At 53.1% G+C, this 27,649-nt stretch overlaps 10 protein-coding genes across 10 annotated transcripts; 3 read left to right on the forward strand and 7 right to left on the reverse strand.

Annotated features, from left to right (window-relative positions):
* Positions 1-485: 485 nt before the first annotated feature.
* On the reverse strand, positions 486-1,916 carry EV422DRAFT_493257 (uncharacterized protein; the record flags this gene model as incomplete). The annotated part of the gene is made up of 1 exon (XM_053067660.1): positions 486-1,916. One exon carries the CDS (start codon positions 1,914-1,916, stop codon positions 486-488), a length of 1,431 nt encoding a protein of 476 aa, XP_052928345.1.
* Positions 1,917-3,429: 1,513 nt separating this feature from the next.
* Positions 3,430-5,448, reverse strand: EV422DRAFT_321321 (uncharacterized protein). Its single transcript, XM_053066283.1, has 2 exons — positions 4,390-5,448; positions 3,430-4,323 (listed from the first exon to the last, which is right to left on the reverse strand). Exons 1-2 carry the CDS (start codon positions 5,219-5,221, stop codon positions 3,476-3,478), a joined length of 1,680 nt encoding a protein of 559 aa, XP_052928346.1. The 5' UTR covers positions 5,222-5,448; the 3' UTR covers positions 3,430-3,475.
* A 211-nt stretch (positions 5,449-5,659) lies between these two features.
* On the reverse strand, positions 5,660-7,223 carry EV422DRAFT_576831 (uncharacterized protein). Its single transcript, XM_053073240.1, has 5 exons — positions 6,749-7,223; positions 6,447-6,719; positions 6,216-6,425; positions 5,992-6,117; positions 5,660-5,915 (listed from the first exon to the last, which is right to left on the reverse strand). The coding sequence occupies exons 1-5, from the start codon at positions 6,989-6,991 to the stop codon at positions 5,826-5,828; spliced, it is 942 nt and encodes a 313-aa protein (XP_052928347.1). The 5' UTR covers positions 6,992-7,223; the 3' UTR covers positions 5,660-5,825.
* Positions 7,224-7,642: 419 nt separating this feature from the next.
* Positions 7,643-8,876, forward strand: EV422DRAFT_321329 (uncharacterized protein). Its single transcript, XM_053066284.1, has one exon. It carries the CDS (start codon positions 7,764-7,766, stop codon positions 8,724-8,726), a length of 963 nt encoding a protein of 320 aa, XP_052928348.1. The 5' UTR covers positions 7,643-7,763; the 3' UTR covers positions 8,727-8,876.
* A 2,815-nt stretch (positions 8,877-11,691) lies between these two features.
* Positions 11,692-12,063, reverse strand: EV422DRAFT_485332 (putative phosphatase regulatory subunit; the record flags this gene model as incomplete). The annotated part of the gene is made up of 1 exon (XM_053067370.1): positions 11,692-12,063. A coding segment is annotated over one exon (372 nt), but the record flags the coding sequence as incomplete, so codon positions are not given.
* A 5,298-nt stretch (positions 12,064-17,361) lies between these two features.
* Positions 17,362-18,002, reverse strand: EV422DRAFT_504457 (uncharacterized protein; the record flags this gene model as incomplete). The annotated part of the gene is made up of 2 exons (XM_053068430.1): positions 17,362-17,754; positions 17,844-18,002. The coding sequence occupies 2 exons, from the start codon at positions 18,000-18,002 to the stop codon at positions 17,362-17,364; spliced, it is 552 nt and encodes a 183-aa protein (XP_052928350.1).
* Positions 18,003-18,845: 843 nt separating this feature from the next.
* EV422DRAFT_576835 (uncharacterized protein) lies at positions 18,846-21,382 on the reverse strand (the record flags this gene model as incomplete). The annotated part of the gene is made up of 8 exons (XM_053073241.1): positions 21,130-21,382; positions 20,963-21,050; positions 20,365-20,887; positions 19,906-20,286; positions 19,587-19,654; positions 19,291-19,379; positions 18,975-19,091; positions 18,846-18,884 (listed from the first exon to the last, which is right to left on the reverse strand). The coding sequence occupies exons 1-8, from the start codon at positions 21,247-21,249 to the stop codon at positions 18,846-18,848; spliced, it is 1,425 nt and encodes a 474-aa protein (XP_052928351.1). The 5' UTR covers positions 21,250-21,382.
* Positions 21,362-22,104, forward strand: EV422DRAFT_565155 (uncharacterized protein; the record flags this gene model as incomplete). The annotated part of the gene is made up of 5 exons (XM_053072274.1): positions 21,362-21,563; positions 21,595-21,734; positions 21,800-21,845; positions 21,925-21,985; positions 22,068-22,104. The coding sequence occupies 5 exons, from the start codon at positions 21,362-21,364 to the stop codon at positions 22,102-22,104; spliced, it is 486 nt and encodes a 161-aa protein (XP_052928352.1).
* Positions 22,105-22,903: 799 nt separating this feature from the next.
* EV422DRAFT_321578 (uncharacterized protein) lies at positions 22,904-25,446 on the forward strand. The gene is made up of 6 exons (XM_053066286.1): positions 22,904-23,075; positions 23,161-23,303; positions 23,363-23,493; positions 23,558-23,947; positions 24,008-24,587; positions 24,657-25,446. Exons 1-6 carry the CDS (start codon positions 23,011-23,013, stop codon positions 25,214-25,216), a joined length of 1,869 nt encoding a protein of 622 aa, XP_052928353.1. The 5' UTR covers positions 22,904-23,010; the 3' UTR covers positions 25,217-25,446.
* Positions 25,434-26,585, reverse strand: EV422DRAFT_520195 (aldo/keto reductase). The gene has a single exon (XM_053069660.1). The coding sequence runs from the start codon at positions 26,461-26,463 to the stop codon at positions 25,627-25,629; it is 837 nt and encodes a 278-aa protein (XP_052928354.1). The 5' UTR covers positions 26,464-26,585; the 3' UTR covers positions 25,434-25,626.
* Between the last annotated feature and the right edge of the window lie 1,064 nt (positions 26,586-27,649).

Consider the following 27,649-nt stretch of genomic DNA (forward strand, 5'->3'; position numbering starts at 1 on the left):
ATCCTTCCTTTTTCTGCTAGGTTATGCTTGACCGTGTTTGGAATGCGCTTACAAAGAAAGCTCCTTCTCTGGAATACTTCCTCCACTTCTAGGCCGGATTCCTCTAATCGAATTTTTTCACTTGTTTGCCAGATACAAACCGGGCCTGAGCTCCAAAACTTGGCCTAGGCTTGCTTCATTTAGCCATGAGTGCCGCCCGATCGCACTTCCGATTTCTATGTACGATTTCCACCAAGGTAGAGCAGAATATCTTTGACGCAGCGGACAGCAGACCATACAGTGAGAGATTGCATTGAATTATATGTACGTAAGTGTGCATATGCTACGAGTCAGGGAGATATGAAGCCAGCGGCAAGGTAAGGTAATATTGAAATCTATAATAATTTGCGGTTGACCACATATGTATCCCGGCCAAAAAAAGGCAAGTATTGAGCACGAATTGTAAATGGAGAGGGGATGGTTCAAACACCCCCTGATTCTAGTGGTCATGCAATGACAGACAGCCGAGGCGCCTTTGAGTTGGACCGGCCGCGTGATGTGGCGGTGGATGTGACGACAACAGGAGCGGCGGCGTCTACGGATGCCACAGGCGAGGGAGAAGCCGCCGGTCGTCGTGCGTGCGAGCGGAGCTTCATGTTATGCGGTGGCGACGATTTTACGGATTTGGGGGTGTTCACAAAGGATTGTGGTGGGCTCTGAAATTCGCCTGATACGGACATAGGCGGCTGGGACGGGATAGACCCGCACGCTTCACGTATCCGTTCCATGATCAGACGGAGGAAGGGGAGGCGGAACAGCATTTCGCCGTGGTTCTGCTCGTCGTGGTAGATGACATCTACGGGGTTTCTGTACCCGTCCATTTCGGCGCAGGTGTCGAGGTAGAGTTTGACTCGTGGGGAGGGGACGATGGCGTCGACGCCGGAAAGGGAGACGACGTGTTTCAAACCATCTTGTGGGTGGGGGAGGTTGTCATAGAACAGGATGTTTTTGCTCCAGTGGAAGTGTCTACTGAGCGAGTTGGCGATGTACATCTCGCGGGAGACGAAGTATTGCATGATCAGCTCCAGGGAGTTGGACGGCGGGCGGTGGAGGAAGTTGTAGGCGATGGTAGGGTCGCAGAGGACAAAGGTGACGGGGTCGAGGAGGACGACGGAGCCTACGCGTTGGCGGTGCGATTCCGACCGAAGCATCCACGCGACCGCGATCGTGCCAAGACTGTGAGCGACGAAAGTAGCTTTCTCCTGCTGATCCGTATCCAACATCGCGACCAAGAATGCCATAGTTTCTTCGATGGTAGGCACTTCCTCCGTCAGTTGCATGGAGACGTGCGGCCATTCGAGGAGGTAGACGGGGACATTGCGGGGCAGGCAGAGCAGGAACGGGACGTATGCAGCGAACCCGATTCCGATCCCGTGGATGAACACGATAGGGAGAGCACCTTCGGGCATAGGCTCTTTGGCCGGGCGGTAAAGGTACGTCAGCTTTCCGCTTCCAGGCACATGCTTGCGTTGCAGTTCACGTAGGCGGAATCCGATACCTCGCAGGAGTAAGTGCGAGAGGGCGTTGACGGATTTGCACACTATGTAGTAGATGAGAGGACGGTGGGTCGCCTGCACGGCGTCCAGAGTGAGCCGAATGCATTTCAAGTCGGGATTGTTCCCGGGCGGGAAGGAATGCTCGCAAGCTCGCTCAATGATCTTGGTGAGCTTATCCACCTGATGCCTGTTCTCCTTGTCCAACAACGCCAAATCCTCGTCCAAGAACGCCCACGCGACCCAACTCTGAAAGTTCTCCCTCTTGATGGAGAAGAAGTCGGCGCCAAGGAACCACCCCTCAATCACTTTCCGCAAATAGTCTATCCGCGCCTGGTGATCTGTGGTGTTGCGACCGGTAGATGCCAACTGGAGGGCATGCATGCATTTGACGACGAGGTCTTCCCGGGAGGTGTAATCGTGCGTTGCGTGATAGGACGGTTTGCGAAGCTGGAGCCGCTCGACCGTTCCAATGTACCAGGGGAACCACAGCGCTTCTCCCAGCATCCATGCTGACAGTACAGAGAACGTAATCTTCCTCGCCAAAGTGCTTGCGACGGTTTCATAGAAAAGTACTGGTTGGGACCATCGGTACTGCAAGATAGTAGAATATTTAGCGTTGAGGTCTCGAAACGTCCAAACAATATCGCTTGCACTCACATAAAGAACCGTTCCAAAGTACAGATACGCCAACGGCGTTACCGCTCGTATAATCAGAATAAGCACCTGCCACAGCCTGTACACGACAGACCGCCCTTCCGAATGAACCTCAGCTTCCGCCGCTGCCGGCTCTGTCCTCCTTTTCTCTTCCCTCTTCACGGTGCCGAATCGCGGCGCAGCACCCATATTGGTATTCGAGTATAGTTGGCGTTTCGTTTAAAGGGTATACGAAGAGAATGTCACCGCGGTGCGAGAAATGCCAAGGGTCGGGCCAAAATGCGGAATGCAGTGAACTGGCACCAGCGAGGACAAAGGTGAGTTTTGTACTTCTCCCACCCGTTCGACGTAAGGTTTGTGGCTCCGAACCTTCTCCGCGGGTATTAGTATGCCGTCTGAGCGTCAAGAGCTCTTGTCACCACAGAAGACTTGCGGTTGGTTCGAAGCTTTTTGTAGGTACAACCAGGCTTTTTTCGCTGCAGGCCACCAATAGACAAAACTGGCTCGTGAGAAAGAGGACTGGGGTATACCCTTCCTTTGCTCGACGCCTTTATATATCCAGCCGTGACAAGGTGTGGGAACGACCCTTGGCATTGCAATTGCCCCAGCGGGGCTCTTCGGGGTATGGATATGCTCATGTGTGGAGGTTGAGCGGAGTTTGTTCTTCCTGTCTCGCTGCCGCTTCCCATACAGTAAGATCATCACATCATCTCTCGCGTGGACCGATTTTGGGAGGCGCTTGCGCGTTGAGTTGTTCCTTTCACCCGCTGGTCATCCCCTCGTGTCAAACACAACGCATATCCTGGATTCAACTCCGCCCTCCATCCTCCCATACATCATCAGCGCTAGGATCGGACGGGGCGAGCGAAGCTACATCTATCCCTTGCACAACTCGGGCCCTGTTGCATGTGATATGGGGGAACGGTGGGGTTCATGTGTGAATGGATGGACGGAGACACGGATGGACGGACTTACTCGGCATATTTGGCGTGCCAAGAAACGTTTTGGGGAACCGACAGATTTGACGGGCTGGCATTCCCACGAGGGTTACATGCACAGGGCTTGCTCTCGACTCTCGAGTCATGTCCAATTCTTCTTCTGGTCGACCTCCAGCCCCGGGTAAGGGAACTTGATGAATTCCCCATTCAACCCGTCAAACTACTGTACTTTACGCCGAACTACGAACATTCGTAAACATCACAACATCTCCCCTATGTGCAAACTACATACATATGTCCATTTTACTTTCCCTCACCATTCGGTGAAGGAGCCGGGCCTTCCTTCGCTTAGAGCGTGTAAGGAGGCGGCGCATCTTCTACCTCGTCTACATGTTCTTGAGCCCCCGGCTGCTGATAAGATGCACCCTGATGCATATTATAGACCTGCGTTGCGGGTCCCGGAAACTGTCCAACGGGTGGTACATGGCTTGAACTGCTGCTGCCGCCTTCTTGATAGGTTGTGGCCTGGTATGCGTCGCCCTTGTGCGAGGAGCTTTCCCCATGATTCAAAGGCGGTAGCGGCTTTTCGGTCTGAGGAAGCTGAATCTGCTGATTGTACCGCCCGTTGGCGTACGTGTAGGACGGTCCAGCCGCCGAAGGGCCTTGGTTCACGTACTGGCTGTAGCTATGAACAGCCTGAGGCTGGGGTGGGATCTGTTGACCATGCCCACCGAACGTCGGCGAGGCATAGGAAATCATCTGCTCATGCCCACCAGACGGCTGCGGGTAATAAGGCATATTCTGAGCAGCGTATTGACCCTGCCCACTAGATGATTGCGGGTAGTAAGGCATCTTCCGATCAGGTCCACCGAAAGCGTGCGGGGCGTAAGGCATCTGACCAGTCGGATTGTACGCTTCCGAAGCCTGAGGGTAGTACGGCCCCTTCTGACCATCAGCCGCAGGGGCAGTACCCTGCACACCAGGCGCCTCGACGCAAGCAACCTGCAGACAAACAAGCCTGTCGCCATAAGCGGGAGTCCCCGGCACCTGGAAAAGAGCCGATAGGGAGCGCTGACGTTTGGCAGCTTCCCTCTCGGCCTGACGAGCCATCTTCTCCGCAATTCGCTCTTGTTGCATCGTGGCTTTTTTTGCGATTCTAACTTGCTGCTTTGCACATCGTTCGGCGCGCTTCCGCTCTAAATTGGCTTGGCGTTGAGCCCGTTTGGCTTCACGGATTCCGTAGGCTTCTCCGCTCTTCTTACCGCTACGCTTGTCGTCAGAGTCCGAGGATAAGGAGGACAAGGACGATAATGATGAGACCGAGGATACGGAGCGTCGCCGAGAAGAACGGACCAAGTAGTCACTCGTGGGAGTCCTCTTCACATCCTCGCCGGGCTGACCTGCCTCTATACCCCTGGTGGATTGCTGACCAGGCTCGTTCAAAACAGTGATTCGCAACCCACGCGGCCCAAAGAAGTTGGTATTCCACGCATCAACCACCGTCTTCATATGCGCAGCGGCCTGCTCATCCGCACTAGTGCGCAAAGCCTTCATCCCAGGAAGCACCAGATTCTTCTCAAGGAAATTTGTCGCGCGCTGGCTGCCTCCCATCTTGCCGCACAGCGCCAGATCCTCCAGGAAGCGGGCCCAGTCGTCGCGGGGGTAGACGTCGTAGCCGGTCAATTGGGCAGGTAATGCGGTCGGGAAGCCGTCGCGGAGCTGGTGGGTGAGGGAAACCACCTGGAAGGGCGGGAATCTCGGCGGAGTCCCGGGGACCACGCGGCCTGCGGCGTACGGCGAGTTCAGGAGGTGGATTGGAGCGGGCCGCGAGAAGGAGGGCGGGGGTGGGTGGAGAGGATCTCGGGGAGGTGGGAGAGTGTCGACCAAGCATTTAGGCACGCCCAGTTTCGTGAGAGAGGGGGCAAGGGAGGCCATGCTGAAGGACGAGGATGAGCCCGACTTCTTGGCTTTCACGCCGGGGAGGAGACCTGGAGGTGCCGCGTACGAGCGGGAACTCTCGCTGCTGCTGTGAGCAGGTTGAGCGTTGTCCCATGATGGGGCGCCGGATTTCGAGTCGGAGTTCGAGCCCTTCATTCCTCCTTTCCTTTCGGCGGAATCGTCAAACTATATGTGCAGGCTGCAGTTCTCGAAGCGTCCGATGGCCGAGATGCTTCACAGATGGGATGGTCACACGGAACTGATGTGCGTGTGTTATAGCTCTTATATACAGCTCCCTGGCACCCTCTATATACAGTATGTACAGCACAACCAGGCTACTCAACGGCTTGGCCTGGGCGCTCAAAACCATGTCACAAGCATTGCGGCACATGCAGCGTCCAAACCTTTCTATATTGCCTTTGCGGCCGCTGCTCGCCCGCCACAGAATGGGCGTTCCTGCCACACTGCCACCTCATTACGCACTGCTTGATCACGTAAACGCACAATAACGTGTCCTGAACGCGTGGTGCTTTATTCCGTCTCTTCGACAGAAGCAACTCCCACGTCGAGTCCACGACCTCGCCAATCAGACCACGGCAAAAGAGTTGTGAACTGGTGTGCCGGACTGATTCTTGTCCCTTGGTCTAGATCTACTATCCAGCGAAACCACAGCAGTATTTGCAACACCTAAATGCACCCTGAACTGAAGCATTGATGGGAGAGATAACAAGCCCCCAAAAGTGGAGAGGAGGACACTGATTCATCGGCCTGGGGTAGTCGCAGACACCGTATTTGCCAGGTTTCCCGCAACCACTCCAGGTCTATGACTTGGTGGTCCGTAACTGCCTCTCTGCCCCAAGCTGTATACATGACTATGATCGGAAAAAAAAAGATAAGGGGGTTGAGCAGCAAAACGACTAACGCACCAATTCCAGATTCAAGATATCTTCGTTCAGTAAATTCCGCTGAACAAGCTGACGGTAGTATTTGGCTACACCACCGAAAAGAGCTTCGAGTCGAATCATGGCACGAGGGTCCTCAAACCGAAATGACTGGAGATTTTCAGTATGTCCCATATATCTAGATACCCCACTGTAATTGGGCTAGCATGCATAACTCCCATTTTGCGGGGTCCACGTGGCGAAATCACCGCCGTTGCGTCCAAATGGTCGCGAGACATAAAACTTGCCATCTCCCCAATCTTTGGAGGCAGGAGGATGTCCTGCCTCCAAGTATTGAGGAGCGTAAGAGCTTGCGAGAATAATTCCACCAGCGGATCCTTTCCTCGGAAACCGTTTAGTGAGGTCTTCCCCATAGTCTGAATCTCATGCGCTATGATGCGTCGTTCTCCTGTGCATCGCTATATCTCGTCGATATAAACATAGCAGCCGTATTTGACGACTTGGATCAAGGCGAAATGTAGTTCAGCTGCCTGGCGGATGTTTATCGTCCTATCGAGTTGCCGAGATTGCGGCTGGAAGACGGATACGACGGCGTCGATGCTGGCAGGCGGGATTGTGATTTTCACGAACTTCCCAGGATAAATGGTTTCAACGACCGTTTCGGCAAGAGTTGACTGTCCGGCTCCACGGCCGCCCACCATGACCAACTTACAGGCGTCATTGAAAGCAATCCGATTTCGCAGCGTAGTCACCTAGAAATGGCGATACATTTTAAGATAACCTCTTGCAGGGGATCAGCCAAAGAGCGCTGTGCTTCCCCGCTAAACGCTATCACTGGCTCGCGTAATTCGAGGCCCTCGACTTCGAAGGGCGTCCGATTTGACTGCGAGACATACATGACTTTGGCATCAAGATTCCGAATCGAATAAGCCCTACTCCAACGGCCAGCTGATCTTGCAAACACTCTCACCTCTACCGTGGTTTGATAGATAACGTATTGAAAGTACTCAAAGAGTGCGGTCATCGAATGAAGCACATATGCCGGAACATCGTGAGAATCTGACGTTCAAGTAGTTCCTGAGCATACAGGGAAAGAAAATACTATAATCTGCGAGATCTGAGAGACAGGTCATGACAACCAACCAGAAGGCACATCAACGTGCAGTGTCCACGAATCGTTTTGAAACGTATCATCAATTGACTCGATGGAGTGACGGGCATTGACTGGACCACATGAACTTCGCGCTGGAATTAAATCGAGAAATCGAGTGTGGAGAAGAAAGGAAGTTTGGTTTAGCGTCAAGACGGCACTTTTTGTGGGGCGGAGATTTGTGTGTACGTAAGCAAATAAATGTCCGATGACTCAAGCGCATGACCGCCCAACGACAAAGCAAAAACGCGCGAGAGCGGTGGGTATAAAAGGAGCGAGCAAGTCCACCACAGCCACCACAAGCGAAAATCACGTTCCCACGAACAACTGAAATCGACATTCTGAAGAACATATACACCTTCTCGCTCGTTGAAGTACTCTGAGAAGCAATCAGCGCCTCCATCCGCACCGCCCTTACCTGTTTCCGCGAGGACCAAAGTGTCGTTTCTCTTCTGGTTTCTGCGCCTCGCACGGATTCTCGGCATTTTTCCCACGGACCTATCAACTTCGGCAAACCTCCACTCTGTCGGTCGATAATACTTGAAAGTACTCAGTTCCGTCCTACTCGTCAATTTCGGGAGTGTAGGCAAATCTTTACGGAGTGCCAACTCTTCAATTTCGGAGCCATCTATGCTATTGGCAGACGATGTCTTCATCCCTTCGACACAGACAACCTCTTTCAATATTCAACAACAACATATCGCTAGGAGACATGGCCACCCCAACTCCGCTACTTTATAAGCCCCTGCTCCAAACAGACATCCTCAAAGCACCTAGGCGAGCCGGACCTACCAAGACTTTCCGCAATTCGTCAAACAAAGGACGCTTTCAGCCCAAACAGCAAAGCGACGGTCTTCGTTCACGTCGATCGTTCGCCTCGAAGGCGTCCACCGCCCCTTCCTTTCGCCACTCACTGCCAAAATTACCATCGCTTCCCCCGTTTTTCTACCGCGGTGCCTCAAATTATGCCACGACTCCGCGCGCCCCCCCACAGAACCCCGCTCCTTTCCGCGCACCTTCTTACTTTGACTCCTCCATGCCCGTCGGTCAAGCCGCCCCTTTGAAGGGAGGAAGTATTCAAAAGGCTCGACCGCGGCCAGCCACGAACAAGCGAAAATCTTTCGATCAAACCGGTCGAACGGATCGGCGACACCGTCACTGGAAAAACATCTCGGTCTACGGTCGCCCCAAGAACTGGCGGCGCAAAGGCGACTTCTATCGGCCTCCCGCCCCCGAAAATCTGTCGTGTTCGCCTACTACGCAAGTCGATGGCGAAGGTGCCACCGATAGTCACCTGAAAGGCACCTCCAAACTTTCCGCACATAGCTCTCCGCCTACCCTTACTGATGCAGAAGTCGACGACATCCTCGATGAAGCTTTTGCTGATCTGGGGTGGAACGTGGGTCAACAATCGGAGCGCGCAGGGGATGAGGATGAGGACGAGGAGGATAACATGACTCCACCTTTGGCCGATTGGATATATCCGACGGAGATCTACGAGGCCGATCGGAAGAAATTCTTCGAGATGGGTGGGACTTCCCTCGATCGATCTTTCATTGGGTGTACCCCGCCACCGAACATTCTGGCGGACCTCGATTTGCTGCCTTGAGAGATGTTGCTCCGAGCGGGTATTCTTTTGGATCGAGCTGTTGATCAGCATTTTTGGGAATGATGGGTTGGGAGGGATCAGCGTGGCGTCTGGTAGTTAGATACCCTATACGGTTGATTCTTGGAATCAGTCGCTAATACCATTTGTCATCATTGTTTTTCAACAAAGATTCTTTTACAGATTCATCCGAACGAACGAACGACGTTACGCAACAAAACACCATCATCCGGCTCTTTCTCCGCGTCCGCCCCTTGGGACAACCATTCTATCGCTTTCGTTTCGCCCTCTCGCACGCACCTTTACAAAATATTCGCTCCGTCAAGTTTGATGTGAGGCTCGGGGTAAAACCCGAGCTGCGAATGTTTCCGCGTGTGGGGCTCGGATCTGATAGCACGGAGATGATGATGCGGTTTGTTGTGTGTATCTACTCGTTCGTCGTTTTGCCCCTTTTTGTGATCTGTTGTGTCTGACTGTCGTTTCGATTGGTGTCTTCGAAAGCCAGCGCCTTTGCGATCGTTGTCCTCTCGCACTTCCGAGAACCGTTGAATTGCCTCTCGTACGCGCATGAACGGGGAATGTTGGGGACGAGGTTCCCTGCGTTTGTGTGGCTAAGTGACTTGAGCTCGAAAGTCGGTCCTGGCTCGCTTTCTCACATTTCTTTTCCTATCAGAAAGCCGCGATCCTTACGGTCCCAGACGTAAGCCTCTGTTGGCTCCAGACATCCATCGTCGCCGGGAGGTTGCGCGCTCTTGCACACAATAAAGTGCTTGAGGATAAGTGCTTTCCGACGTCGTTTCTTGTGTTCATCATGGTCCCCTCACTAACGTATCATATCTTCGCCTGTCTTCGCATCCGAAAAGCATGTAGTTTACATCGTGCAACCAATCCCTCCGACCCAATCGATCCTCGAACGTCCCCAGTACCACAGTCCAGCAAAGCTCCAAATTGCCGAACGGAACCTCATTTAACCTCTCATGTCGAAGTCCCCAAATATCCGTCCATCCGCCTTGGCCCCTCTACCATATTGCACACATTCTGCAAACAGGTCGATGGCCCAAGCGGATGTCGGATATGCGACGGATAATTCATGATGTGCTTACACCTCGAACGTCGCTCATTTCCCTCGCACGATCAGATGCGTTTCGGTAGCGTCCCCTCAAATCCAGGTGTTTCGGCGGTCCGACTCTTTGACGTCAACATCTCTGCCTTCCACAGTACATCAAAGGCAGGAAACCTGAGGCATCTGCCGCCCGCCCAACCTAAACACTCAGTAACGGCAGCTTCACATTCATCTCGTCTCCACCTACACCTTACAGTGAAAGTGCGAACGTATATCTGGACGCTTTCGAATCCAGCTCCGCCAATGCAATATGGTAGAGGGGCCAAGTCAGATGGACGGATATTTGGGGACTTTGACATGAGAGGTTAAATGAGCCGAGAATGCGAGATGTACGACCTACGGGATGTGCAGGACTTTGTAGATGGGATGAGAAGAAGGTGCTGGACAACCGTACTGTGTTTCCGTACAGCATCGTACGTACGTCCATCTCTCACGCTCATAAGGTGCCGGGATTTGATGTAAGACGCCTTCCTAGGGGTATACCGGCTGTAAAAGCTTAGTAGTTATTCGAGCGCTCTTGAGGATATGAAGCTGTTCGATTCCCTAGATCCATAGAACATTCTATTGTGATCCAGATATCGATAGCTCCAACCTGGTGCATTGCACACAACTTCCAGTATCCACTCGATGTGACCATCAGCCCTTGTGAGGACAGCTCCATCCAGAATCGCTACCAGGCACAATGTTTGATTGCAAGGAGAAGGGTCTGGTCGACAGATGTTTATATTTGAAACAGAACCACAACGCCCGGTACAGAAAGACAGAACCGGATGCAAAACATATATTTACATAAAATCAGGAAGGGGTCTCGAAGAAAATGTACAGGGCGAGACTAACGGATGATGAGAGAGCACAGAAGGGTAACAAAACAACCCATTACACAAGAGAACTCTGAGAAAGAAGAGCGATCGGGGTGCTCTTCATGTTCATTTTCCTTTGCGCCAAGCCGGCGTGTCTACACAAAACCACTGGGGGGTAACTTGATTGGTGGGGGAGGGAAGGGGTATTGGTGGTATGGTGATACCGAAGTGTTTGGTTCCTCTCGCGGGTGAACTCTACTGGGTGTGTCACTCTCTGACGATTCGGGGATGCATCTCGATGGGTTGCCGATATTCCCTGCATCAGGGTGGTTTTCGTTCATGCTCGGCAGGCTGCGTAGCCAGAGTGAGGGCTCGGCGGCGAGCAACCATATCCAAGTCCAAAATTGTCCGAGTCGGCGTATAGCGACCCGCCTCCCCTGCGCAGGCCGGTGGAGTGGAAGTTGCGGCTGATGTGGTAGTCGGCCATGCTACCCACCGATGCGGACGAGAAGGGGATCTCTATGGAGTCCAGGTACAGCGATGGTGACGGGCTCCTGCCTCTATGATTGGCTGCGGCGATGGCGATGGGGGACGAGTGGCATGGGGAGCAGCTTCGTGGGGATGCGGGAGGGTAGGAGGCTGTACGAGGGAGTGATGGCCTGGGGATCGGCCGTGGTGATGATTTGGCGTGCCCATGTGAGGACTGATCGGGGATGGGGATGCTCGAAGATGGCGAGGAGGATGGGGAGACTTGAAGTCCTGGCGGGACAGAAACCTCCACGCATAGCGTGGGCCGGCTTACTGCGACGGGGATGAAGGAGGTGCTGAGAGGTGATTCGGCTCGAGGCGATGATGCGCGTGCGAAGGTGGGGATGAAAACGGGTGCGGATGGTGATGGGCGGATTGGTCGAGTGGTCCGCGAGCTGGTTGGCAATGCTGCTGGATCTGCCCATGGGAAGAGCGGTTGCCGTGAGTTTGTAGGTGTGCCGGTCGTGGGAGTGACTGGCGAGGTTGGGGATTTGCTTGAGGACGCGGTGGCGGCACGAGTGAGTTCGAGGTTGTAATTGGAGCCCTGGTTGTTGTCCCAGTAGGTTTGGCCTCCAACCTCGTATCGAAGAGCGAAGCTGAAATTCCCTTTCAGTGCCGAAGCTGAGAATTCCTTGCCGAGATCTATGCGAAACAGGAATCGGTCGATGCCGGCGAAACCATGGCCGCTCGGGGTGATAACGTTCGCAAAGGTGGCGGGCACCTCAGCTGTAGTAGACCAGTTGTCGACCGAATAACGCACCGTCACTGTCTTGTGGAAGTCCAAATTGCGGACCAAGATGCTCCCCGCCAAGACGCGACTGTTCTCGATTGTCACCGCGTCCAGCCTCACAGGCACCCATTGGTCGAATGAGGGCAGGGTCGGGGTATTTTTGGACGCAATGACCCAGGATTCGAGTTGCGCTAGGGACGCCGACAGCGTTGGAGAGTCGACATCTCCCGTGTCCCTCACTCCGTATTGCTCGAATTCGGGAATTTCCGAAACGCGGGAGCCACGTATGAACAGACACACATGCTCTAGCAGGTTGTTGAAAGTCAGGCTCTTCTTGCCGCGAGGGACAGTTGTATAGTAGGGTCGTCGGACGTGGTTGTCTTCGGGCTTCAGGCAGGACCGTACAGTTTCACCTCGACTGTTGCGTGGGATATTCGAGAGCGCTGCTGAGCTGGTATCGGCGAGCTGACTCGCTGTGGTGTTTGGGGCCGGGGCCGGTGATGGTATGCGCACGAGTTCATAGTGAGGCGGGGTGTTGGGACGTTTGTAGCCAGCGGTTGGGGGCGACCGGTTCGCGGACAGTTTGGGGCTATTGCCCCCGGTGAGCGATTCCGAGACTGGAGGAGCACGATGCTGAAGGATTTTGTGGAGGTCGGGAGCGACAAACGGTAGCGTATGGTTCGCCTGTAACGACAGATGCGTCTCGGCCGATGAATAGCGGTCTCCGTTGACGAGCATTATTGGCGAAATACGCTACGATGACTTTTCAGAATATAAAAGAGTTTCGAGTCGTTGACGAGGAAAAAAAAATCCTGCTGTGGTCGGGCAAAGGCGATGGATTTTATCGATTTTTCGGCGGTGAATCGTCGGACGCAAGGTATGATCGTATGCTGCTGTAGCGGACGATGGGTGGCGATGGTGCGAGGATGTGCGTTGAGGTATTGGAGAAATGTAGAGAAAGACCGAAGGATACCGCCGCAGAAGGATAAAAACACCTCCACCTCCTTTACTTGTGAGCTTTTTCCGAGAAGGGACTGGCCGAGAAATGCGGCGAGTGAGACTACTCTTTGTTGCAAACGTTTTGTGCTGACCGCTGGACAATAGTGAGATGAAAGGAGGTGGGAGAAAGTGTTCACGCCCACTTCCCGGTGCTGTTGGTGGGGCGGATCCGCACTTGGTCCCTTTTTCGGCCCCATAGCTAATGCCTATACAGGGAAATGCGATCCTCGCCACCCGGCAATGTCGCGTTGCGTGTGCGCTGACTGCGTCATCGATTTGCGACATCGCGGGCAGCGAGGAGGGCTTTTTTCTCCCCCGCGCAGTGATTAGACAAGATCTAATCAAGACCTCGTTATAGTAGTTAGTGTAAATTGTCGACATCGATAAATGATATACGCGCGGTAAAGGATCCACGTCCGAGGCTGAAGAAAAGCAAGGGTGGCGGACACATTTTATTTGCACCGCCCGGTGCAGATGGGACGCACGGCCATGACGCAGCTGTTGCGCCCCTTCAAGAGCTGTGCGTACCAAATCCACACCGTTTTGCCGGAACCGCCGGTACCGGGTCACCGGTCCAACTCTTGAAATGGGAGTCAGTTCGGGATGCGATTTTAACAGGCCCCATATGATATGCAATCTTACCCCAGATCCAGCGTGCACATGTTCTCCAGATCCAGGCTTTCCTCCAGGCTCTCCCACGTCCAGCTTCACGAGCTTTCCACTCCTATATCGCCAGACTCGGATTACTGCCCAAGGAAATACCCATTCAACCGGCATGGACGTTTTGCGATAAAGTCCTACATTTGTGCGCTAGGCGGCCGGATGGGATGGCGCTCCTCGGAGCCGGTCTCTGCGTATTTTATGGATTTGATCATTTGGATATGGCCATCGGTTTTCTCGATGTAGCAAAGACATCGATTGGAAAGATGGACGTGCTGCGCAGATATCCAAGCTTCCACCCCCGCCCGACCACGTAAACACTGTACTGTACTGTACCAACGGGCCCCTTTAGCCGCATCCCCCCACAACGACGAGATGTCAAAGTCGCAAGCACACGCATCCAAGACACGGGGATCACTGGGGTATCAACGGCGACGACCAGGTGGGCCAGCATCAAATATCAGCAACAGCAGTCAGGGACCTCGTAGAACAGCCGTGTCTAGGCACTGGGTTTCGATTATCGCCATCAAACTCAGCCAGACCAGAACGGGGAGATGTGCCTTGCACGCAAAGACGCCGATTCATGCCCTGATACCTGCACTGAGCTGCTCGGTGGCCGGAATGACGAATGTGCGCACGTGACGTTCGATTTTGAATTCCGCAAAGTGCGGCATTTTCGAGATGGGATGGCGAGAAGGTGACCGGGAGCCCGTGGGGGTGCTAGTGGACGGGCTGAGGCAGAAGACAGCCTTGATAATCTTTCCGGCCAAACATTTGGCGGCCGCCGCTGCACCTTCATCCATGGTCGAAGAGGCGAGACTACAGAGTGATGGACTGCTGCTATATACAACACCTGTCCCGAACTGAGCACGTTGAGAGTGCCTAAGGCCGTTCACATCTGTCCCCAGCGGACGGACACCCGCCTATTGGGATTTCGACTTTCGATTGTTTTATGAGGCGACAGGGGAGATAAAGACAAAACATGGTCTCACCTACGGCGTGACTTTAGCCCCCCACCCAGAACCCACAGCACGCTATGTAAATGATCGCACCCCACAGGAGAGGAACAGCCTGTTTGGGTCGATGTTCCTGTTGCACAAGCGGGTGCGGCCTCTACGATCGACGCCCGAACAAGTATGGTGTTTTCACATGCGGAACATGAACCGGAAAATCACGCACATCTCATACTCTGTACCGACGGTTTAGGGGGCCTTCATCAAATGAAACTTCAGGAACTTAGACGGATCTCCCAGACCTTTGGGAGTTCCCATAGGTCTCGTTATGAGAAATCCCGCTGCGCTGCTCCACCCGGAGACGGAGACGGTGGAGGCTGCCGGTCGCGCGATGGGAAACGGTGGCTGATTTGGAGCGACGGACGAGTTCGCCCATGGCAGGGGCAGACCGCGTCCGGAACGTCTTACACGAAGACCCTTGGCTAAGATTGCTGGTGCCTGGGATATGGCCACATCTTCCCTAAAACGCTTGCTCCACCTCGCTGCCGAAAACTTAGACTGGGAAGAGCTACCGGAATGCATCTGTCACCGTCTCTACGAACAAGTCAAGGCCGCCCACCGCTCCCGCCTCGCCCCCGTTCTAGCCAACATCCTCCCTGTCCCAAGCGACTGCCCGCCAACAGAAGAAGGACATGGTGGTAGCGACGAAGTCCGAATTGCACGCACGGCAAACTAAGCTGGAAATGCCATGCAAAAGACGCAAGGCACACAAGGCGACGAGGACGCGATCCCTTCGCCAGAACCGCAAGGCATTGGGCTCCAAATGGACAGCGCTATAGGAACCATCGGCGACGAGTGCTAATTTGCCAACCCACAGGGCGGATATGAACATTCTGCGGTCTGACGCCGAGACACTTCACTATTCCTCACCAGAGTGGCATCCCTTGTGCTCGTGGCAACCCCTGGGGTTTCCCGGAGCCAGTTCAGGTGGAACTTTTCACTGGCAACCATGACGGTTCATCCCAATGTCTCAGGAAGTATTTATGATGGATTAGAGGGATACCTGCGCAGCGCATACTTGGCATGGCGCTGACCCCACCTGCGTGCTAGACCGCGCTGCGCCATGGGCGAACTCGTCCGTCGCTCCAAACATTGCGACGTCAATGGTTTACGACAATCATGTAACTATCCAGTCGATCAATTACTTCGCAAGAAGACTCGAGTTGATCTATCGTCAGCAACCAAATCTCGGTTACCCGTTCCGGTACGGGCCACCAATCACCGACTAGATTCGCCGGACAGGTTCAAGCGTGAGAATTCAAAGGGCTTAGATGTTCCGGAATATGCACCAGCATCGAGCACTGATGGACGATGCAACGTATATGCATCACTTATGAGCAGTGGGCATCAATCCTCAACATTTTGGCACAGTGTCAGCGTCGGCCTTCAATCCGCAAGATACTGGCTCAGTGTCAGCGTTGGCCTCGGAAATGGGCCAGAGCCACGGGAGTGTCTGCGGCCGACGGGAAGACTTAGGCGTCTACATCACTATCTGCGGGTCCGTACCAGTCAAAACCGTGATGCGGCATGCGTCTATTGCAGGCGGTAACAGTTCTCATCGCCGAGAGACTGTTCCTCCGGCAACTGCCATGCTGCAAATGGGGGCTTCGAAATTGCGAACACACTACTCCAACGCATGCGACGACGTTTTTTGCAAAATCCTTTCCGAAGATGGGACCCTCCGGACGGCATTGTCTACAGCCATACTGCGACTACTGCGACGACATATGGATACGTTCATTTCTGTGGATGAAGGCGGCGGAAAAGAGGCGGCTTTGTACCTCCTTATGTATCGCGGTCCAGGTGATCTTGGACCGTAATATCGAAGGAGGTGCCAACCTCCGCTTGCTTGTTGACCACTACTGGACTTATTCACGGCACCGACGGGACTTCAATCAGCACCCAGGGGAGCCAGATATCTAACCAAACGATCTTTAGTGATCTTCCATTTTGCGTATTCGAGTACCCTGTCATTGTGGGTTAGAAGTGCATTCGTCGTCTATATCTGATCTCAATAAATTACATTTCCGCTATGGCACTTCATCAGCGATACATAAAGCTGTCTTCCTGAGCTGTACGTTGGAGGATCCTGGGAAAACTCCTGCCAGTTACTTCTGGCGCACTTTCGCATCGACATGAGGACTCAGGGCTCTTCAGCGCCGCCGCTAACTCCAATTCCCTTCCAAAATGCACAGCCTATCGACTGGAAGTGCCAAGTGTTCTCCCATCACATTGTATGGATGACCCATCCCCACCTGCATCGACCACCGTCGTGAAAAATTATGTTGTACGCAGCTATCGATTTGCGTCCTTTCAGTCATCGGGGTCCGAAGCCGCAGGGCTGTATCGAGATGAGGCATCCGTGTGCACCTCCTTGATGATCAAATCACGACCCTGGGCATTGACGCGCAATCGGAGACTGGAGTGACTCCGGTCTCACCGCTCACCACCGATTTCCTGTACAACAACCTGCCGCTGGGATAATGAGAAGTTGACCGGAGCGCAGATGAACGCGGCTGCTCCAGACTCAACGTTGCGCACGTTATGAGGGACCGGAGGGAAACTGTCTTGCTCTCTTCGCGGCACTAAGAAACACTTCGCAAAGCGTAGGATGCGCATAGCAAACGGACCGTAGAATACGAGAGCAAGCATCAACGTTGTACCAAATTTACATTGTCCGCCAATCGAGAAGCATCTTTGGGTACGTAGAAATACATTCAAATTACACATTAACACCATATCAACAGGGAATAGTCGCAAATATTACACACGATCAAAGCATTCCTCAGTTGGTAGGCTTGGCCTTGTTGTGTTTTTTCGTCACCGCCGCGGCCTCCTTGGTCTTCTTATGGTGGTCTTTGGTCGCTGTCGGGGTCGCCTTGGTCTTCTTGAGCTTCAAAGTCTTTGTCGTACGCTTGATCGTCTTGTGGTCCTTGGTCTTGTGGGGCTTGGGTTTGTGCGTTCCCGCCGTGTGATGACTCTTATGCGTCGGTTTGGTGTGGTAGGTTGCCTTGGTTTTGTGGGACTTGATGTGCTTCTTAGTGTGCGTTACCGCAGGCGTAGCGGTGCGGTGACGATGGTGGGCTGTGGTGCTTGGTGTTGCAGTACCCGTTGGCGGGGAAAGATCGCAGAGAGGACCGTACTGAGCGTCCGTCTCGCACTCATCAGGGCATTTGTTCTACGGGAAGGATAAATACGAGAGAGTAAGTAACCGAGTCTTCAACGTCATAACCGGAGTTCTTGAATGGGTATCAAATCGATGCATACCTGGAGAACCCATTTTCCATCGACCGTGCATTGCAAGAAGTCCGTCCCATCGCATCCGAATAGAATCGTGGCCGGATCGCAAGGGTCGCCGACAGTCTTTGCAGCAAGAGCAGCGGTCGGAGCCAATACCGCGACGGCGAAGAGATTGCAGAGTTTCATGTTTGGCAAAGATGTGCGATATCGAGCAGAGTTTGTTGTTCTTCCGTTTTTTGATCAATGCTAGATAGATGGTGGTCATGGGGATCTTAAAAGTAGCCTGTCGGCTTCGGTCCCTCGCCATTTTATACCCAGGGGACATCCATTGCAATGTTGCCATTGCTTGGCGACGGATCGTGGCAATGCCACATTCCTTCCACTTGGAAAAAAAAAAGTTCATGCAAACCCGTAGGCGAGGGGTTCGAGGGAGGTTTCTCTAAGCGAAGGGGACGCGTTCGAATAGCTGACATAACGCGCGCCAGTGCGCGTGAGAGGAGGTCTACCCGCACGGGAAACCCCTCCCCGTCGCAACATAAATTGCATCGGGACCACATTGAAGAGAAAGGGTCTTTCATGTTTGGCTTCCTCCTCTGTATGTGGATATCGGACGACTAAGCAATCGGAGGGAGAATAATATCGGGAAGAAGGACCTTGCCGGAGCGGTGCAATACCGACCCGCCGACGTCATTCTCGAAAGCCACTTCATTATGATATCCGTAACTTGTTAGGGGCGGACAGACCATTGCAGAACATTCCAAAAAGAAGCTTCTCTCCTCTCCTAAGCTCGAGGAGCAAAGAGAACTCATATGAGTCGAATTCGATGTCACGTGACTTGACCTCTCGTCAGCAAACTCGCGTTGACACTCCGCTGCGGGGTATATAGAAGAAGCCGTTTCCCGTCTCGGAAACCCGCTCACTTTTCAGCAAAATGCACGGCCACATTCAAGTGATTGAAACCCACTGGAGGGCGTGTGCCATATTTTTTGAAACACGGCAGAGTTGTATTGGGCTTGCTCAATGCCTCGGCTATGGTGCCTCCGGTATTGCACTACCTCTGGATGGCGCCTGTTATTGAATAAAGGGAGACATAATGATGGTCGCTGGTCAATGGTGTTGAATATTGCAATGTGTGCCTTAAGAAGGAGATCGACACACACTCCGCTGCAGGCGGGCAGACTTTTCTGTGACGGGATCACGGATGGTTGGTGTAGACAGTGCTTCACGCTGCTTGTGCCCCCCAACCGTCGTGGCCGTCACGTTAGTCGTGAGGTACTACGAGTGCAGCGATCGCATGAACCGCCGCACCCATTATGCTACACTCTCAGCGTGCTGATACTGTGCGACGAAGTTCCGCATGTCCTGCCCAGTGGCGCCCTGTAAAACAACAGGCTGCCCGATATGTTGGCGACGTTGGGACGTGTCCGAGAAGGCAGGCAAAACCGCGGTGTAGCTGTCACCTATTTGTGCGTACCTGCGTGTCATCTCGATGCTCGATCTCCTGTGGTAAAGTCAGAGCGAGGGAAATTGACCGACTCCAGTCCATCCGAGGTATCTTTCTGGCTTCATATTCGTTTGTCCAGCAGGCCGTCGAAACGGAAGATCCTTATGAGGTTTCCGGAGGGCAGGTGCTTTTTCCCAGGGCGGAATCCAACATGTTCTGAGACGCGAGACCGCGGAACAGCGCTAATGATTGGGCAGAGAGCTGTCGAGCAGTTTCGGCTCCCAAGGGGTATCTCATTGTTTTGTGGGATGCGTAACACTACGTACGGTGAGTGAACACAATTCCAGCTATTGCAATACTCCAAAAAAAGAAAAGTGCGATTCTGCGCGCGGGGCTGTCGATATTACGATGATATTACATCAACAGGCTAATCAAGGCGAATCACCAAGATCCTCGCAGGGTTCGCCTGAGCGCAGGTTAGCTCCATAACCAAGGAATAACGAGTGTCGGTACACTTCAATTTTTCGAGACACCACATGTGTTGAGGAAATACAGTGCGCCTTCATCCGACATCTATATACATTGGCAATACAGCCTGCCATACGCCGAGGCTCCGGGGATTTTGCATACGGTGCCAAAATTCACTTAGCTGCGTGCTGTGCTTTCTCCGAGCACAGACGCAAGCCCACCAGATCCCAGGCGATCTTCCGCCTGTATTGATCAACGTCGCTCTGAGAGAAATCCATCTCGCGTCCCATAGCGAACCTCTTCGCGAAGAGGCAGGTGAAAACCCCGCAACTGCCGCCATCTTGCTGCTGCGGACACGGTGGGGATGATGCAGTCCATAGCTTCGGGGACGGCCTGATATTGCCTACACTTTGCATCCCAGAGCGCTGTTTGTCCTTCTCCTCATCCAGCAGATATTGCCTGATGGTGGCCATGACCTTACTGCCGTAACGCGCGCTAGAGCCCATACTGTCATGAAAGGCAATGCGATGCTCCACCAAGTCAACCGTCACTAAGCACCTGTGTGACAAGTTCGTAAACACACAGACAACTTTCGTGCAACGCTTCTGTAGGATATCACCATGCTATAAAACTCACCAGTGATAATTCCCCTTGTTGATCGGGATCACAGCTCTATCGAAGGAAAACACTCCATTGGCATGTTTCCGCGTCCAGCGCCGAACTGCCTTATATGAGTACACCCCCTCCTTGAATAACGCCGGATAGAAGAAGGTGTTGAAGAAACGTGTTCTTGGGTAGCGCGTCTGAAGCAGCGCAAAGAGTCCATTGATCGACTCATCGTTCAACCAAGATCCTGGGCGAAGTAACTCCTCGATTTGCGATATCGAAACTGGTATGTTGTCAATTTGCAGAATTGGTGCGTCATTGCCCTTTCCCACATTCCTTTCTTGTATTTTGACGGCCCGCAAGAACCGTTGGAGCTCCATGTCCTTCTCGCGGCTAATAGCATCGCGCTTCAGCTTCTTCAAAAACGACGAGGGTATATGCTCTGCTTGGTAACAAGGCCAGGTCGGCACCGCAGGAGTTTCGTCGTCGTCAGAAAGTGTAAGGTCGATGACTTCTGCCACAGGAGGGATTGGAGCCTGCGGTGGTGCTGGATCTGGAAGAGGTCTTTAGGAACTTGGAGGAAGAAAGTCGCGGCTTTCCGGGTTCACCAGGTCCAACGGAAGCTTACCGCCGAGAGGCTCTATCCGCTCGCAGGCAAGACCTGCAGACTGCCTCTTCTTCTTTTTCCTGCGCTTTCTGCGCACGCGAGGATGTATCTTACAAACGAAATGGACAGGCTGTCAGCGACCCTGATATAGAAAGTGAATAGCCTGGGAAAAAAACAGTAAAAGATACCATGTTCTCTTGAGCTGATGCTTCTGGTTGTCCTAGAGTCACGTTGGCAAGCGCTTCAAGCAGCTCGTCCACGTCGTCTGTCGGTTCCGGCTTCGTTGTATCGGTGCGCAGGACGAACATACTTCAACAACCGTCCTCCATGCTGCTTATCGCGGCGTCTGAGCAAACCTGTCTTCCCGGCGTCTTGTTTTCGAAAACTCGAAAAGGATGTGACAGCAAGGCAGACGCGTGAATGAGGATTGAGGAGCCATACTCCCGACCCACCCCACCTCCACCACCTCCCCACCGCACGATTGCAACAACCGCCGACCCCGAACCCATCCAAAAAAAACCCGGCGCCGACACCCTGCCCTCCACCAGCCTCCCGCTCACCTCGGCCCCCACCCTCACCCCCTCATCCTCCCAAAACAGCTCCGAAGAATGGCTCCTCCTCCGTATCGGCTCCCTCCCCGCGCAACTCCCTAGGCTGGTTCAGATGCGGCGTGGGGTTCTACAACAAGGAGGATTTCACGAAAGCTATTGAATGTTTTGAGAAGAGCGTTGCTTTGGATCCCCTTAATGTGGGTTCCGCGGAAGTGGTGGGGATGCAGGATGCATCTGCCCCTGTAACTAGATGTGCCCGGGCGGGTATCTGGATCGCAATATACTGATTGTTCCCATCCCAACCCAGTACAACGCCTTCCAAATATTGGCCCGCGCATGTATAGCCGTAAATCGTAAAGTGTCGCCGTTGAATCTATCTTCGATCTCCAACCGAAATTTTTCCTTACCCCCCTTTTTTTTGGAATTCTTTAGGCAAAGACGACGCAGTAGCAGCTCTTAAGCAGTCCGTGATGCTGGATAACCCTTCCGACTGGTACGTCTCATACCAATTCTCATTGCTGTTTTTGTTGATGTGATAGTGGGCGGTGAACCGACTGATGCTGATGCTTTTGCAGGCAATTGTTGATTGAACTTACGTCGAATAAGGAGTGATGGGTTGCGAAATGCTGCCTGTATTCCCCCATGTCTGTGTATGGGTGGGGCCGCCAACGTCTCGCATATTTACGCATATCCAATCCCTTACCACCCGCTGCGTAAAAACCAACCTTCCGGGTAATCGTTCTGCCCATCATAACGATCCCGCCCATCTTGTACATATAACATATCCCAAAAAAAATACCCGCGTCTCGAGGGGTGATAGGATAATGAGACAGTGACATGAAAACGAAATCAGGGAAAGACGACGGGAAATATGCTCCAGTGCTGTGGGACATGAATGGGAACGCTGGAGTGGAAGGACAAGAAAACTTTGACACGTTCCATGTACTGTTTGAGTGGGTGGAATTGAGCGAGGTGCTGGTGATGCCCTTTGATGTGTTGGGAGTTTCACGGTCGAAGCCATCCGGGCGACCTATTAATGGGTAGAGAAGGGCGTCAAGGAGGGACCCAAAACGAAGATAGGGAACCCCTGAAAACGGCGAGAGGCGAAAATAGTGTCAGTTGCTGTCAAACCATGAGTGCCCCTGAGACTGCCCTGAGAGGAACCCGTTTGGAATGCGTATGATAATCAAACCACCAAAATGCAAAAGCAACAACCATCAACGCCTCTACATACATACACATCACGCCTTCAAAACAATCTACGCCAAGACCCATACGCCTTCATCCCCGCCTCTAAACCCTAACCACCAACCCCGCATCGTCCCGCAGGAGCTTTCCGGAGAGCTTTCCCAGGGTTTGCCTTCTCTTGGAGCATTTTCCCACGCTTGTTCAACCCGCGCCCAGAGGTCATCGCCATACAAACGGACGTCCACTTAGTCTCCGTTAGGGTCAACGTAGAGTGGATTTTCTCTCATTCACGCTGGTCTCCGGTTCCAGGACGCAATATAGCGAACAAATATGTCGGTGGACGAAGACCAAGGACAAATTCTCGAAGATGAGTTGCAGGCTATTCCCTTTGCAAAGTAAGTTCCGTAGCAGGGTTGTATGCCTCGCTTGTTTGACGCCGGGTGTTTTGAAGTGCCAGTGATGACCCACCTGCAACCGTAGAGTATCGGCTACAGTCATCAAACGGCGACCGGAGGAGCAGGAACCTTGGCATGTACCTTCCCCTTTCGCCAATCGACTTCCGGGTGCATTCCGCAACCCGGGAGTATTCCATCCTTACTATCGGGAATTTGCCGGGTCTCCAGGCGAGTTGCATTAACTGCCGTATGAACATCCCATCATTCATCCTGACGCGTTGAAGCAGGCCGTTCGTCAGTCGTAAACCACGTCCCTCATGATACCCGATCGATACACTCGGAAATAGTGTCTGTAGCGAGTCCGCCCGTGCCAGGACGATCAAGCGCGGCTCTGAACTCCAAATTCGATCGCATGCAGGTAAGTGACCTGGGAGTCGATGTCAATACAAGACCTGCGCCGGCTCAAATGCTACCGTTCGAAGCAACAACTGGAAGATCTGGCGGACGAACTCGTCTCCCCAAGGCGACCCAAACCGAAATCTCGCAACGCGAGGGACGGAAAACCTACATCAACGCCGGTGAGCGATTTTGCTGATGAGCAAAGATTGAAGTATCAACGGGGAACCAGCTTGGGGAAGAAGTTTACGACCCTTTTACAAAGCCGGAAAGATGGCGGAAGGGAAGCCGATGCTGCTGCCGAGCATAAACATCAGTTGAGAAAAGAAGACAATTTCTTTGGGCGTCAGAAAGCGAGCACGGTAGCGACCCAAAGCAGAGCGAGAGAGATTTCGGAGGAACCGATGAGATCGGGGTTCTCTGACACAGCTTCTATAAGAAGCGGCGCGGATTTCTTCGCCCCGAACCATGAACAGGTAGCAGTGGGTTCCCTCAATTCCCCTTTCAATCCATCTCAACGTCTTTTGCCGAAATAGGGATTTCAACTTTACGCACGTGGCACTCCAACATGGATGTCGCGCGTACAGGAAGTTGCATCTCCCACTTGGGATTCATGGCCAACGATTGAGGAGCAGGATCTCTTCTCTTGGCCGGACCGACCGTTTGCCTCCTTATCGCCGCAAGCTCCTCGTCGTCCGGAAACCCCAGCCTCGTCCCACCGTCTCCAACCGGGGGCTCAACCCTTCCCGGCGACAAACTTTTTCGCTCGTCAGCTCCAAGCTTTAGGGTCAGATCTGCATCTCCCATTCGCTCCTACACCAAATCAACTACCGGTGGATCCTCGCTTGACCTTCAACAACCACGCTGTACAAGACGACTATGCTGCACACGACGACCAATATGCGGAAAACTACTTAGGGACGTCACATATTGTGCCCGACTCCACTTCACCCATTGCAGAGGATGCTAACGACGACGACTTGACCGAGGTTGATCAATCTGACGGGCAAGCTAAATACGTACCCGCGACTATCACAAATGGCGACTTGGCCGCCATGATGCGATCCAAACAGTTGACCACAAGACAGTGCAAAAGAGACGATGAGCTCAGTCTGCGTACGCAATTCGATGTATATTGTTTAATGTTGTAGATCGCCGACTGACGTTCTATATTCTGCATCCCAGCCATGCAGAGCAACACCATGCTTAGCGTCACCGAGCATCGCCGTCCCTTCAACGATGTTATGCAGGCGCCGAACGAGGAAGAGATGAGTGTCGCATTGCCGCGAGGCGCTCCACTCCCACATGCCGCTTCTCCGGATTCGTTTGACATGGACAGTGACCTTCCTCTCGATGAGCTCAATCACCTCGACCAGATAATCAGTGCGGCAGCACTTCCCGAGGACGCCCAAAGCCTACCCGTTGACAGAGCCTTTTCGCAAACCACAATTGATCCCTACGACATTGAGAATGACTCGTTACTCGTTTTTGAAGAAGACCTACTTCACAGCAGCTTCAGCCACAACGGAATTCTCTTCACCGACGTTGCTGAGACCGCTTCTCCACCAAGCTTGGTCGCCAAGGTTGGACCGTCAGAGGCGAATCGGCAGCAAACCTCAAACCTCACTCCGGAGAACACCCCTTTGGCCAAGCAGAAACGGGCATGGCACACTACCATGGAGGCTTTGAGTCCGTATCCGACCACCGTTGAACGGCACAAGGGTTCGAACCGTTTCGGGGAATGAGATGTACCCTTCGCCGCCTTTCGAACCGTTTCGGGGAATGAGATGTACCCTTCGCCGCCTGGAATCGACGACGGTGTCAATGGTGGACGTAGGAGCGGATGAGGGGTTGACTTGCGTAGCTTTCGAATTCGTTGGGTGCGTTCTGAATCCTTCGTACAGAGGGGGTGCCCTATTAGGAGTTGTGCATGAGGAGACTATATAGATATGCTTTCAGCTTCATTTCTTTCCACCATAGTCGCAGCCTGCCGTATACCATGTTTTTTATGTCACCATTCGTATGAGATATGTACATAATCGTGCGCCTGATCGAAGACTAGACCTACTTCCTACGCTTGCATAACTACCTACATTTTGTAGAGGGCATTACATCGAGGGGCCATATCACGTACGTCATGCCAGCACGCAGCGGCCTACTTTCCGCCAACTAAGGCCAAAACGGCATCGATCTCCTCGTCTGACCAGTTCTCCCACTGCAGGATCGCCAAATCCTCCTTCATGTGTGTCACGTTCTTTGTGCCATTCAGTGGAACGATCCCCGTCTGTATCAAGACCTTGTACATAACCTGCTCTGGGGAGCATTCCCTGGCTTTCGCGATGCGAGCAATCACAGGCGACGCCAGCACATTTGGATTGCCAGTGAGCGTCCAAAAGCTCTGATATTTGATATTGACCTCTTTAGCCCAGCTTCTAATGTCGCGATCCCAGCCCGTCTCGCGATAGAATCTGTTTTGTATAAACGACGGTTTCACGGAGACTTGCTGATACAATTGCTGGAGAAACCGCAGATTGTACGCGTTGGAGATGCCCAGGTAATGCACCTTATTCTGCTGCTTGAACCCCTCCAAAACCCGCCAAACTCGCAGCGTGTCCTCCAATGTCCTCATCGGCGAATGAAGCACCAGCGAGTCAATGTACGAGACCTTCAGGTTCTTCAACGACACATTGAACGACTGCGTGACCTGCTCCTCCAGCGTCGCGTGCTTATCGTACGGGATACGCAGCGGGTCCTGTCCATCCAATGACGTGAATTTCGTCTGAATGAAAAGTTCGGAGCGCGGGATGTTGTGGTTCTGAGTGACTTCGGCGATGGCGTTGCCGACTTGGGGCTCGTTGTAGTGCTTTGGCTGGCAGGCGGTGTCGATGCCGCGGAATCCTTGCAGGATTGCGGTTTTGACGAGGCTGTGGGTTTCGTCTTTTTTCCACGCGGTTCCATAGAGGAAGCGGGGGATGGGTAGTGGGTTGGCCATTGGGTACCGGCGGCGAGGCTCGAGTGGCTCTGATTAGTCCGATAGGGTTGCTGGAGTAGATTTAGATGGCGAAGGCTGTCGCCCGGAGAATGAACCGCCTCCTCATCACGTCTGATTCACATTTCGCTCTCCATGTCCACGCGTCGACGCAAGACTCGTATACTGTACACTTCACAAGACGTTCGACAGGTTCGAGGTTCTCCGACGTGAACCCCACTGACAAACCTGCTGCTCACGAACGAGATGCATGCATGCGAGCGAGTCCAATGCATGCGAACGAGATACTATAGAAATTTGCAGCGTCTTCCCTCTGCCCCTGTTGTTTTTATACTGTACATTAGAGAATTCACGTCTTCCTCGACGTTCGAGGGCGGGCGATTCTGTCTCCTCTTCTCCCCAGAAGCCTGCACTGGCCAGTATTCATGATTTCGTGTCGCCCTGCCCCGCCGACTGAGTATAAAAAGACCACCCTCCCTCGACTTCCCGATCTGACTTTGTTTACTTTCCAATACTCTCCATCCGTCCCGGTGATCCTTCACTTGTCTTACCATAGGTTGGAAGCTTTTTCTGTGAGGTTGGAAATGTACCCTTTCGGAGGTGCTGTGGAAGACTCACAGCGAGGGCGGAAGCATGTATTGCTTGTGTTGGTTATGTTGGATATCCTGTCCGTCTCAAGGCAAAGCGACCGTGGTAGGCAGTTTTTTTTAACAAAGGCGGCAGTTGTTATATGAATGAGTGAATGATAGTATGATGCGGTTCAATATCCTTAGAATGCAGCTGCCCCCCTTGGGGTTGCTGGCTTTGACCCATCGCCATCGCGCGGGCATTGCGCCAACGCGTCGGAAGGCTGGTCGGAAGGCTTCGATGTCGCGGTCGTTAGAAAGAGTTTCGAAAGGTTCTGAAAAGTTTGTACATACTTGGGGTGCAGGGTTCGCAACACCATGAGCATCCAACACTTCCATCTAATCCATCGTTCTCGCCGGAAATAACGAGTTGGTATAACGAGGACGTTGGAGCTCTTGGAAGCCCATTGCGTGCCTGTTCAACTGTTGCCCGGCGTGCAATGGTTGAGGAAACGCGTTCGTTGGCGTTCAAGTTGCGAGTAAGAGAAGTCTGTTCACCTTAAAGCTGCTGGTGAGGTAGTAAAACCCGTGGCCAAGCAACCCAACGCCCAGTACCAGGGCCC

This window comes from Fimicolochytrium jonesii (genome assembly GCF_025526975.1).
Source record: "Fimicolochytrium jonesii strain JEL569 chromosome Unknown EV422scaffold_4, whole genome shotgun sequence".
NCBI classification, from domain to species: Eukaryota; Fungi; Chytridiomycota; class Chytridiomycetes; order Spizellomycetales; family Powellomycetaceae; genus Fimicolochytrium; species Fimicolochytrium jonesii.